The sequence below is a fragment of the Anomaloglossus baeobatrachus genome, chromosome 4 (assembly GCF_048569485.1).
Source record: "Anomaloglossus baeobatrachus isolate aAnoBae1 chromosome 4, aAnoBae1.hap1, whole genome shotgun sequence".
Lineage (NCBI taxonomy): Eukaryota > Metazoa > Chordata > Amphibia > Anura > Aromobatidae > Anomaloglossus > Anomaloglossus baeobatrachus.
The window spans coordinates 121,139,918-121,152,525 of NC_134356.1; the positions used below are offsets into that span (position 1 = coordinate 121,139,918).

Below are 12,608 nucleotides of genomic sequence, written 5' to 3' on the forward strand. Positions count from 1 at the left end.
GAATGTCTCACACTCAATGGTCATTGACCTATGGCAGCTAAATATCGCCAAGGCGGGAGAGCCTGCTACGGACCGAGGCCGCAAGTCATGAGGAAGCCGCCTTGGAAGCGGGTTTTCCGACTGTCGCTTTTTTGGGCGAGACTGAGCCCGCTAAGAATCTTAGCTCCTCTGATCCTTTTGAGTCCACCTTGGACGAGGAAAAATGGGACCTGCCCGAGCCTCGAAAAGGCCGAAAACCCCGACTGCCTCTTGCTCTGTTGGGGTTTGTTGTGTCCGGGCTGAGGAAAGGATGAATCCTTACCCCTGGACTGTTTGATGGTTACATCCAACGCTCACCAAACAGTCGGTCAGCAGAAAAAGGCAACTGGTTAGGCAACCTTTTTTGGAAGCAGAATCTGCCTTCCATTCACTTAACGAGCAGACCAGGCTCTGCTTAAAAACACGGAGTAGCGGAGGCTACCGCCGCACGGTTCGCAGAGTCCAGGACAACCTGAATCGCGTAAGAAACAAATGCAGACATTTGAGAGGTTAAGGATGCCACCTGCGGCACAGATGTACGTGTAACCGTGTCAATCTGTGTAAGACAAGCTGAAATAGCTTGGAGTGCCCCAAGGGAGAGAATGCCGGAGCCAACGGTGCGCCGACAGCCTCATAGATGGCTTTCGACCAGAGATCCATCTGTCTGTCAGTGGCATCTTTGAGTTTGCAGTTCCATCTCCCACTGCAACTATGGATCTAGCTACAAGCCTGGAGATTGGAGGATGCCGCTCGGGACATTGGGTCCAGTCCTTGACCAAGTCAGGGGACAGGGATAGCGTGTATCCTAAGCCGTTTGGAGAAGCGCATATCTGGATAAGCGTGGTGTTCCTGGACTGCTTCTCTGAAGGCAGAGTGGTCCAGAAAAATACGTGAAGCTGACTCCTCCACTGGAGGAGTTGTGAGAAATAACCCACATTCTATAGATGGACGCTATAAGATTATTTACTATGGCGTCACAATCAGGTGTATCCAGATTGAGAGCGGTCTCAGGATCAGAATCCTGAGCCGCTACTTCCGCCTCATTACACAGCGAGTCCTTCTGTTAGGACCCTGATGAAACCGAGGCCGCTCATAGCGAGCCCACTTAGGCTGTCTGGGACTGACGTCCGTGCAGAGCCGTGACTCTGGGATGCGTGTGACATTCCCGGAGCTGTTAGTTATTCACACTGAGGGGGGCCATGGATCAATGATTCAACAGTGCCCATCTTGTGAGAGACATGTCCGGACTGCTAGGCTTCTAGTATCATAGCCATAGTCTCAGAAAAACTGTCAGTAAATACTGCAGACACCGTCCTCATCCCCTGGCCATTAGTGCATACAATGGGAGTCTATGTACCTGCCGGCCGTATAGCCGTACATGCTGTACCAGCTGTATAGAAAAACATGTGGTTCTGCACCTTTGTTTTACACAGAGAATATGCTGATAACTCCTCCGCATAATCCAGGAGGGTATATACAACGTGCGACCAAACAGTGCAATGTATATAGTACAAGCATATCTATAAGTGCACTTCTGCACTAGTGGGGTTAGCACCACAGGTGCTGCTTAACGCCTGTTACAGCGATTGTGTGACTATCAGAATGCCAGGGTCTTCCACACTTGTCTCTGTATCGTACAGAAACTGACACTAATGGCTGCCGGTGTCCTTGTAGAGAAGGAAGCCGTGGGCGTGCCTGAGAAAGTGCGGGAATTGCACACAGTGAGAGGGGTGGAGTATGCAAAACATACTCCAGCTCTCAGCTCTGCTCTTGCAGCGTCACGCCCCTACCCTGACTGTCAGGGCTGTGGGCGGTAACGAAGGGAGACTAGGCCCAGAAGCCGGGGACTCGAGTTAACAGCGCGGCCGCCGTAAAAGCGCGGGCCGCGCTGAAGTCCCCGGCGCACCACAAGTGCCAGCCGCGCCGCAGTCCCAGCGGCCGGCGCGACCGCCCTAGAAGTGGCCAGCGTCCCGCCCCTCTCCTGACTGGCAGGTCTGGGGGCGGGAACGAACTAAAGCAGGCCGCAAAAGCCGGGGACTCGAGTTATCAGCGCGGCCGCCGTAAAAGCGCGGGCCGCGCTGAAGTCCCCGGCGCACTACAAGTGCCAGCCGCGCCGCTGTTCCAGCGGCCGGCGCGCCCGAGTCCTAGACGTGGGCAGCGTCCCGCCCCTCTCCTGACTGGCAGGTCTGGGGGCGGGAACGAACGGAAGCAGGCCGCAAAAGCCGGGGACTGTAGTTATCAGCGCGGCCGCCGTAAAAGCGCAGGCCGCGCTGAAGTCCCCGGCGCACTACAAGTGCCAGCCGTGCCGCAGTCCCAGCGGCCGGCGCGGCCGAGTCCCATAAGTGTGCCTGCTTCAGCTAAGCTGAATGAGGCTATGGCACAGGCGCCGCAGCGCTGATGTCCCCCGGCGCACTACAACACCCAGCATGCTGCGGTGTGAGCGCCAAATGCACGGGGACACAGAGTACCTTGAGGAAGCAGGGCCATGTCCCTGATGTACTCCGCTCCATCCAGCATCTTCTCCAGGGGCTGTAGATGGAGCACGGTCTCAGTGCCTGGAGACCGGTAAATCCCACTTCACCCAGAGCCCTGTAAAAAGGGATGGGGAAGGAATCAGCATGTGGGCTCCTGCCGCCGTACCCGCAATGGGTACCTCAACCTTACAAACACCTCCGACATACAGTGGGGTGAGAAGGGAGCATGCTGGGGACACTATATGTGTCCTCTTTTCTTCCATCCGACATAGTCAGCAGCTGCTGCTGACTAAAAAGTGGAGCTATGCGTGGATGTGTTGCCTCCTTCGCACAAAGCACAAAACTGGTGAGCCAGTGATCCCACTGGGGGTGTATAGCCAGAAGGGGAGGGGCCTTACACTTTTAAGTGTAATACTTTGTGTGGCCTCCAGAGGCAATAGCTATACACCCAATTGTCTGGGTCTCCCAATGGAGCGACAAAGAAAAACGTGGTCATGACACGTATGGGGCGAGGATCTGCTGCTGACACTTATGGGGGTAATGTCCCCAAATTCTCTACTAAGGTACCCCATCCTGGTAATGATCCTCCTGCCTTATATACAAGGATGGGGATCATATACATGTCCCTCATCCTAGTATATGCCCCCATCCTGCTCACAATATACCCCCATCCTGGTATATGGCCTGTATCCTATGGCAGAGAAAAAAAAAAAATAAATAAATAATAATAAACGTTTATACTCCCCTTTCCTTGCTCCACGTAGCATCGCTAGTCTTCCTGTCTGTATCAGCAGCAGCGCCGCTGACCTGTGTGGAGCCGTTCCCCTGCAGCATCACGATGTCCTCGTCTGCCTGCCCGCTCATGTGTGTGGAGACTAGTGGTGTGCACAGCAATGATGTCATCGCTGTGCTCACCGCTCTCTACACAGATCAGCGGCCAGCAGACAGGAGGAGATCGCGATGCTGCAGGGGAACGGTGACTGGTGAGTATACCGTACTTATTCACTGCCCCCTGCGCTGATGATGATACGCGGGGGGGCTGTGAATATAGCCGCACATGATCACTCCAGGCTGTAGTTGCCAGGGGTGATCACGCGGGCCGACTCTTTACTATGCGCGCACCCCCCTGCCCATCATCCAGCATACCTGTCAGCACCGGCTTCGACGCTGAGAGATGATGGGCGGGAAAATACAGGCATATGAAGTGAGCGGGCGCACGTAGTCACGGCAGGCTGCTACAGCCTGCTCGTGCTGCCGATGACCCGCTCCACCGCAGCACCCTCATTTCGCGCAGCCCTACATTCAGACTATAAGACACCCCCCCCAATTTCCCCCAACATTTGGGGGGGGGAAAAAAAGTGCGTCTTCTAGTCTGAAAAATACGGTACTCACCTTCCAGCAGCTTCACCCTTTACTGACTGTCCGGAAGTCAGAAGTTACGTCAAGAGCTACCAACACATCTTTATGAGAGCCAGAATGAGGCTCTCCTAAACTTGTATTGAGTTGTGACCTCCGCCGCGCTCCATGAAACACTGCCGGCAGGTCACAAATCGCCGGAGATCCACCGATGCAGTGGGGATAGGAGAGGAAGCCGTCAGAAGGAGAGTATAATAGAGGGGCCAGGGAACTTTCATCTGTAGCACAACAGCAGAGGTGCAATAACAATCGCTGGAGTGATGCTTTAATAGGGACTGGTCCCATTTTGTTTACCTAAGACATGTTGAGGGCATTATTTTGTGGCACTAATACAGAACAGGTTATTATCTTGCGGTTAGCAGTTTTCCCCTCACAGGCTGCACAGCTCTTCTGTCCATACAATGGCTCTTGGTGGAGGAACATGTGATCAGATTAGAGCAATCTTCTCCAACTGTAAAACTATTCCCACTGGAAAGCCGCTTTGCTAATTGAGGAGGCTGATGGACTGGTCTAGTCCTATGCTCCATTTTATGGTCAGGATAACTGTGCAGTCTGAGGAAAGCTGCTCTAACAAGTACAGAAGGAGAACATGTAAGGCCCTGTGCGCACTAGACGTTTTTGCGGCGTTTACCGCGTTTTTGTGCTGAAAACACCGTGACATTGCTTCCCCAGCAATATCTATGGGTTTTCAGAAGTGCTGTCCGCACACAGTGTTTTTTTGTAACTGCGTTTTTGTGGTGACCACAAATACGCAGCATGTCAATTATTTCTGCGTTTTTCACAACGTTTTCACTCATTGAATGCAGCCAAAAACTTGTGTTTTTTAGTGCGTTATGACAAAAACGCACAAAAAAAAAAACCCGCCCAGTGCGCACATAGCCTAACACTTCTATCATGTCCCAAACACATCAGAATACAGACAACATGGCCAACCCATTTAAGAACGATTTTAGTCTGGATTTGTGTGCACGTGGGAGGGGGACACGGTCAACCGGAGTCCAACAAATTCACTATAATCTATGCCCAAAAGTGGCTTAAAATTACTCAGATTACAGTAGTAGGAAACCATTGGTGATCAAATATATGCGGTGGCACTTGAAAACCACCAACCTCCAAAAGGCAAATGAGTGTGATTACTCCCCCAGCTGTAGATTATACAACAGGTCTGAAATACCCTTAAAGCCAGTGATATTTTTCTGTTGCAATGCTGAAGTGGTGCCACTGATATAAGGTCCCTGCAATTAGTTGCATATTTACCAGCTACCGTCTTCATCTGTTCTTTGTGCCGCTCCGCTCAGTGTCCAGCAGTTTTTGACCTGCCTGATTACTAGGGTTTGTTGAGAGATCTGGAAGTCGCAACTCAATTTAGGTCTATGAGAGCAAAAACAAAGCCATCATAGACTTTCACTGAAAGCTTGTGATCATTACCAGTGTCAGAAATTGCAGTCACAAGATAACGAGGCGGGACTTGACCAAGAAGAGCTGAAGACAGAGGGTGGCAAGTATAATACTAGGTGCCATGACCTTATGTTAGTTGCACCACTGCAGCATTGAAATATCACCAGGTTTTTGCGACTCCATTTGAGAACAGCATTGTGTAGGAACAGAGACCCCAATACCAATGATCTATCACTTACTGGGCTGCTTCTTGTAGTTTTGTTAAAATCAGTATTTTATCTGCTGCAGATCTAGCAGTTGTCTGAATGCTGAGCTCTGTATAACCCCATCCACAGCACTAATTGGCAGCTGTGTCCACTGTGCATAGGCATAAAGCTGCTAATCAGTGGTGGGAAAGGAGTTATACAGCGCTCAAGGATATGAAGGGCCAAATGACAGCAGGTTTACAGGTCCTCGAGTAATAAAATCACTTTTATCTGAAGGAAATAATCTCATCTATAGTAAGCATGCCAGTAGGTGACACATCGCTTGAATCAGCATCTCAGTCTCCATTATGCTGCTCTCCGATTAGGTGGCAAAAATCTGGTGCAAGATTTCCTTTTCAGTACTAACCATTTCTTTACAATTTTGTAGTCTAGCATTTGGTTCAGACATAAAGATAGCCTTCAAAGCACTGATCACAACAACATCCGCAAAATAAGACTCACCTTGCTTGATGTCTCCTATCAGGTGTGTAGAAACATTTTTATTATGTATTCGCCCAGACGTTTGGTGAAGATTGACATCTCGAGCAGAAATCTCCCTTAATGTAAGAATATTCTGTTTAGCGCATTTAAAATATTTTACTGTAATAAAGTTTTCAACAGGATCCATATTAAGGCTTTGTGCGCACTGGAAAATGGAATTCTCAAGAAAATTCCACAGGCATTGAAAGATTACCGCACCCGCGGTAAAAAAAAACAAAAAAAAAAACGCGGCAAACCGCACCCGAAAACCGCATGCGGTTTGCCACGCTATTGTTCGCGGTATTGCCGCGTGCGGGTTGGTACATGTGCTTTAATGCATTCAATGCAATAAAGCACATTGAAAAGAAAAAAAAAAAAGTAATTTCCTTAGATAGCAGATAGATAAATAGACAGATAGAAGAATAGATAGAAGAATAGACAGAGATAGCTAGATAGTTAGATAGAGGGATAGAGAGAGAGAGAGTCCCTGTGAGCACACGCTGCATTTCTCACGGTCTGCAGTGAGTTCACATTACCGGCCGTGGGAAAATGCCCTGTGGTTACCTCTCACTGCGAGGCTGCATTCAGCTGTGTCACTCGCGGCTGTATTCCAGCATCGCAGGACGTGGATTACGCCGGAGCGGTGTTTTTCGGGGGGGGGGGGTTGGTTAATAAACGGGTGAACCAGGAGCTTTTTTGTATTTTACTAAAACTAAAGGATTTTTCGGTGTGTGTTTTTTTCACTTTACTTATGGGTTGATCATGTCAGCTGTCTCAGACGCTGACATGATCAAGCCTAGGCTTAGTGGAGGCGATCTGCCGCCATTAACTCCTTATTACCTGGATCGCCACGGCATCTGGAAGAGCTGGGGACACTCCGGTACTGCCGCATAATGGATGCGACAGTCCCGGGGCAGCTGCAGCTGATATTCTCGGCTGCGGGAGGTGCGAGGGAGGCGGGGGACATTAACCCTGGCCCTCCCCAGCCTGAGAATACCGGCCCGCCGCTGTGAGTTTACCTCGGTTGGATGGTAAAGAAGGGAATTTTGTTTACTTACCGTAAATTCCTTTTCTTCTAGCTCCAATTGGGAGACCCAGACAGTGTGACAGTGGGTGTATAGCTACTGCCTCTGGAGGCCGCACAAAGAACTACACTTAAAAGTGTAAGGCCCCTCCCCTTCTGGCTATACACCCTCCCGTAGGAGTACGGATTCCTCAGTTTTAGTACCAAAGCAAGAAGGAGGAAAGCCAATAACAGTTTCAAAAACAAATTCAATCCGATAACAAGATCGGAGAACTTAAGAAACAACATGAACAACATGTGCACCCGAAAAACGAAACCCTAAGAACAAATAGGGCGGGTGCTGGGTCTCCCAATTGGAGCTAGAAGAAAAGGAATTTACGGTAAGTAAACAAAATTCCCTTCTTTTTCGCTCCTAATTGGGAGACCCAGACAGTGGGACGTCCAAAAGCAGTCCCTGGGTGGGTAAAAAGATACCACATGAACGGGCTGTCAGACAGCCTCTTCCTACAGGTGGGCCACCGCCGCCTGAAGGACCTGTCTACCTAGGCTGGCATCTGCCGAAGCGTAGGTATGCACTTGATAGTGTTTGGTAAACGTGTGCAGACTCGACCAGGTAGCCGCCTGGCACACTTGCTGAGCCGTAGCCTGATGCCGCAATGCCCAGGACGCACCCACGGCTCTGGTAGAATGGGCCTTCAGTCCAGATGGAATCGGAAGCCCAGCAGAACGGTATGTGTGAAGAATTGGTTCCTTGATCCACCGCGCCAGGGTGGATTTGGAAGCTTGCGATCCCTTATGCTGACCAGCGACTAGGACAAAGAGCGCATCAGAACGGCGTAGAGACGCCGTGCGAGAAATGTAAATCCTGAGTGCTCTCACCAGGTCCAACAGATGTAAACCCTTTTCAAATTGGTGAACTGGATGCGGACACAAAGATGGCAAAGTGATATCCTGATTGAGATGAAAGGAAGAAACCACCTTGGGAGAAAACTCTGGAATTGGACGCAGTACTACCTTGTCTTGGTGAAACACCAGGAAGGGAGATTTGCAAGATAACGCCGCTAGCTCGGACACTCTTCGAAGAGACGTGACCGCCACAAGAAAAACTACCTTTTGTGAAAGCCGAGAAAGGGAAACCTCTTTCAAAGGCTCGAAAGGCGGCTTCTGGAGAGCAATGAGAACCTTGTTCAAATCCCAGGGTTCCAATGGCCGTCTGTAAAGAGGAACGATATGAGAAACTCCTTGGAGAAACGTGCGTACTTTAGAAAGCCGTGCCAAGCGCTTCTGAAAGAATACGGATAGCGCGGAGACTTGACCCTTAAGAGAGCTAAGCGACAAACCTTTTTCCAACCCAGACTGCAGGAAGGAAAGAAAAATTGGCAATGCAAATGGCCAGGGAGAAAACCCTTGAGCCAAGCACCACGCTAAGAATATCTTCCACGTCCTGTGATAGATCTTAGCTGAGGATGGTTTTCTAGCCTGTCTCATTGTGGCAACAACTTCATGAGATAAACCTGAGGCCGCTAGGATCCAGGACTCAATGGCCACACAGTCAGGTTCAGGGCCGCAGAATTCCGATGGAAAAACGGCCCTTGAGACAGCAAATCCGGACGGTCTGGTAGTGTCCACGGTTGGCCTACCGTGAGATGCCACAGATCCGGGTACCACGACCTTCTTGGCCAATCTGGAGCGACGAGTATGGCTCGATGGCAGTCGGACCTGATTTTCCGGAGAACTCTGGGTAACAATGCTAGAGGTGGGAACACATAGGGGAGTCGGAATTGCGACCAATCGTGAACCAAGGCGTCTGCCGCCAGTGCTCGGTGATCGTGAGACCGTGCCATGAAAACTGGGACCTTGTTGTTGTGCCGTGACGCCATCAGATCGACGTCCGGCGTCCCCCAGCGGCAACAGATCTGCTGAAACACGTCCGGGTGAAGGGACCATTCTCCTGCGTCCATGCCCTGGCGACTGAGAAAGTCTGCTTCCCAGTTTTCCACGCCTGGGATGTGAACTGCGGATATGGTGGACGCTCTGCTTTCCACCCACGTCAAAATCCGCTGGACTTCTTGAAAAGCTTGGCGACTGCGTGTTCCCCCTTGGTGGTTGATGTACGCCACCGCCGTGGAATTGTCCGACTGGATCCGAATCTGCTTGCCTTCCAGCCATTGTTGGAAGGCTCGCAGGGCAAGATAGATTGCTCTGATTTCCAGAACATTGATCTGCAGGGTTGACTCTTCCTGAGTCCACGTCCCCTGAGCCCTGTGGTGGAGAAACACCGCTCCCCACCCTGATAGGCTCGCATCCGTCGTGACCACTGCCCAGGACGGGGGAAGGAACGACTTTCCCTGTGACAATGAGGTGGGGAGAAGCCACCAACGCAGAGAGTCCTTGGCAGTCAGAGAGGGAGACAGTCCTGTCGAGGGACGTCGATTTCCCATCCCATTGGCGTAGAATGTCCCATTGTAGAGGGCGCAGATGAAACTGCGCGAACGGGACTGCCTCCATTGCTGCTACCATCTTTCCTAGGAAATGCATGAGGCGCCTCAGTGAGTGCGACTGGCTCTGAAGGAGAGATTGCACTCCAGTCCGTAGCGAGCACTGCTTGTCCAGTGGAAGCTTCACTATCGCTGAGAGAGTATGAAACTCCATGCCAAGATAAGTCAGAGATTGGGTCGGGGTTAGATGAGACTTTGGAAAGTTGATAATCCACCCGAAACTCTGGAGAGTGTCTAGTGCCACCTTCAGACTGTGCTGGCATGCCTCTTGAGAGGGTGCCTTTATAAGCAGGTCGTCTAGATACGGGATGACCGAGTGACCCTGCGAGTGCAGAACAGCTACTACTGCTGCCATGACTTTGGTGAAGACCCGGGGGGCTGTTGCCAGACCGAAAGGTAACGCTACGAACTGCAGGTGTTCGTCGTGTATGACGAAGCGTAGGAAACGCTGATGCTCTGGTGCAATCGGCACGTGGAGATACGCATCTTTGATATCTATTGATGCTAGAAAATCTCCTTGAGACATTGAGGCTATGACGGAGCGTAGGGATTCCATCCGGAACCTCCTGACTTTTACGTGTCTGTTGAGCAACTTTAGATCCAGGACGGGTCGATACGATCCGTCCTTTTTTGGGACCACAAACAGATTGGAGTAAAAACCGTGACCTTGTTCCTGAAGAGGGACGGAGGTCACCACTCCTTCCGCCTTTAGAGCGGCCACCGCCTGCAACAGAGCATCGGCTCGGTCTGGTGGTGGAGAAGTTCTGAAGAAACGAGTTGGCGGACGAGAACTGAACTCTATCCTGTACCCGTGAGACAGAATATCCCTCACCCAACGGTCTTTGACGCGTGACAGCCAAATGTCGCCAAAGTGGGAAAGCCTCCCACCGACCGCGGGTGTGGGAATCGGAGACTGCAAGTCAGGAGGACGCCGTCTTGGCAACGGTTCCTCCGGCTGTCCTTTTTGGGCGTGACTGAGACCTCCAAGAATCTGAGCGTCTCTGGTCTTTTTGAGTCTTTTTTGACGAGGCGAATTGGGACCTGCCCGGTCCTCGAAAGGACCGATAACCAGACTGACCCTTCCTCTGTTGGGGTTTGTTTTGTCTGTGTTGCGGTAAGGATGAGTCCTTACCCTTGGAGTGTTTGATGATTTCATCCAAACGCTCTCCAAACAATCGGTCACGAGAAAAAGGCAAATTGGTTAAGCACTTCTTGGAATGAGAATCTGCTTTCCAATGTCTTAACCACAGGGCCCTACGCAAAACAACAGAGTTGGCTGACGCCACTGCTGTGCGGCTTGTAGCGTCAAGAACAGCATTAATCGCGTACGACGCGAATGCCGCCATTTGCGAGGTCAATGGTGCTACCTGCGGGGCAAATGCACGTGTGACTGAGTCGACTTGCGCAAGCCCGGCTGAGATAGCTTGGAGTGCCCATACGGCCGCAAAAGATGGCGCTAACGACGCTCCAATCGCTTCATAGATGGATTTCAGCCAGAGCTCCATCTGCCTGTCAGTGGCATCTTTAAGTGCCGCTCCATCTTCAACTGCAACCAAGGATCTAGCTGCAAGCCTGGAAATTGGAGGATCCACTTTTGGACACTGGGTCCAACCCTTGACCACCTCAGGGGGAAAAGGATAGCGTGTATCTTTAAGCCGTTTAGAAAAACGCCTTTCAGGATAAGCGTGGGGTTTCTGGATTGCGTCTCTAAAGTCAGCGTGGTCCAGAAAAGTGCTTAATGTACGCTTAGGGTATCTGAAATGGATTCTCTCGTGCTGCGAAGCTGACTCCTCTACAAGAGGAGCTGGTGGGGAAATATTTAACATCTTATTGATGTTAAATATAAGATCATTAACTATGGCGTCACCATCTGGTGTATCTAGATTGAGAGCGGTCCCAGGATCAGAATCCTGATCAGTTACGTCCGCCTCATCACCCATAGATTCATCTCGCTGGGATCCTGACCATTGAGATGAATGTGAAGGCCCGTCATAGCGAGCCCGCTTAGGCTGCCCGGGGCCATCGTCCGAGTCAGAGTCTTCACCCTGAGGTGTATGTGCCCGTCCCGGAGCTTGGAGGTAATTCAGCTGAGGTGGACCAGGGGGCAATGATTGCACAGTGTCCGTGGCCTGAAGTACAGGCCTAGCTCGCAATGTGTCAAGAATTTGTGACATAGTGAGAGACATTCTGTCAGCAAAAGCTGCAAACTCAGTTCCTGTCACCTGGACAGCATTCACAGGTGGTACACCCTGGGTCACGTCCAGCAGAGGTCCCGACTGTGCAAGCGCCGCAGGGGCCGAGCACTGCACACAATGGGGGTCCGTGGAGCCTGCCGGTAGAAAAGTCCCACATGCGGTGCAGGAAGCATATAATGTCTGTGCCTTGGCACCCTTGCGTTTTACGGACGACATGCTGCTGGCTCTCTGCAATGTGAGAGAGTCTATAGCCAAAGGGCGACCAGCGCTATGCAATACAAAGTATTTGTAGAAACAAAATACTAAGAATACTACTGGCACAAGAGGGGGTGAGCCCTGAGGGCTGCTTACCGCCCGCTGAATAGCGGGTAAGAGGCGCAGAATTCCTTGTCTGGGTCTCCCCGGCTCCCCTCTGCAGCTCAGCGTGTCAGCAGGAATGGCTGCCGGCGTCTGTGGAGAGGGGCGGTCCGTGGGAGTTCCTAAACAAAAGTGCGGGAAACAGTGTCCCCTCTGTGCCGATTGTGAGGGCTGGAGTATGTAAAAACGACTCCAGCCCTCGGCGCTGATGCACTGACCAGCGTCCCGCCCCTCTCCTGACTGGCAGGTCTGGGGGCGGGAACGAACGGAAGCAGGCCGCAAAAGCCGGGGACTCGAGTTATCAGCGCGGCCGCCGTAAAAGCGCGGCCCGCGCTGAAGTCCCCGGCGCACCACAAGTGCCAGCCGCGCCGCAGTCCCAGCGGCCGGTGCGACCGATTCCCAGAAGTGTGCCTGCTTCAGCGAAGCTGAATGAGGCCATGGCACAAGCGCCGCAGCGCTGATGTCCCCGGCGCACTACAACACCCAGCATGCTGCGGTGTGAG

At 51.6% G+C, this 12,608-nt stretch overlaps 1 protein-coding gene across 1 annotated transcript in view; it reads right to left on the bottom strand.

The window, feature by feature from the left end:
* Positions 1-12,608, bottom strand: part of ITFG2 (integrin alpha FG-GAP repeat containing 2) — a 69,654-nt gene that overhangs the window by 26,329 nt on the left and 30,717 nt on the right. Inside the window, exon 7 of the mRNA XM_075344523.1 lies at positions 6,014-6,108. Coding sequence (XP_075200638.1) covers positions 6,014-6,108 — 95 coding nt within the window. The remainder of the gene's footprint in view (positions 1-6,013; positions 6,109-12,608) is intronic.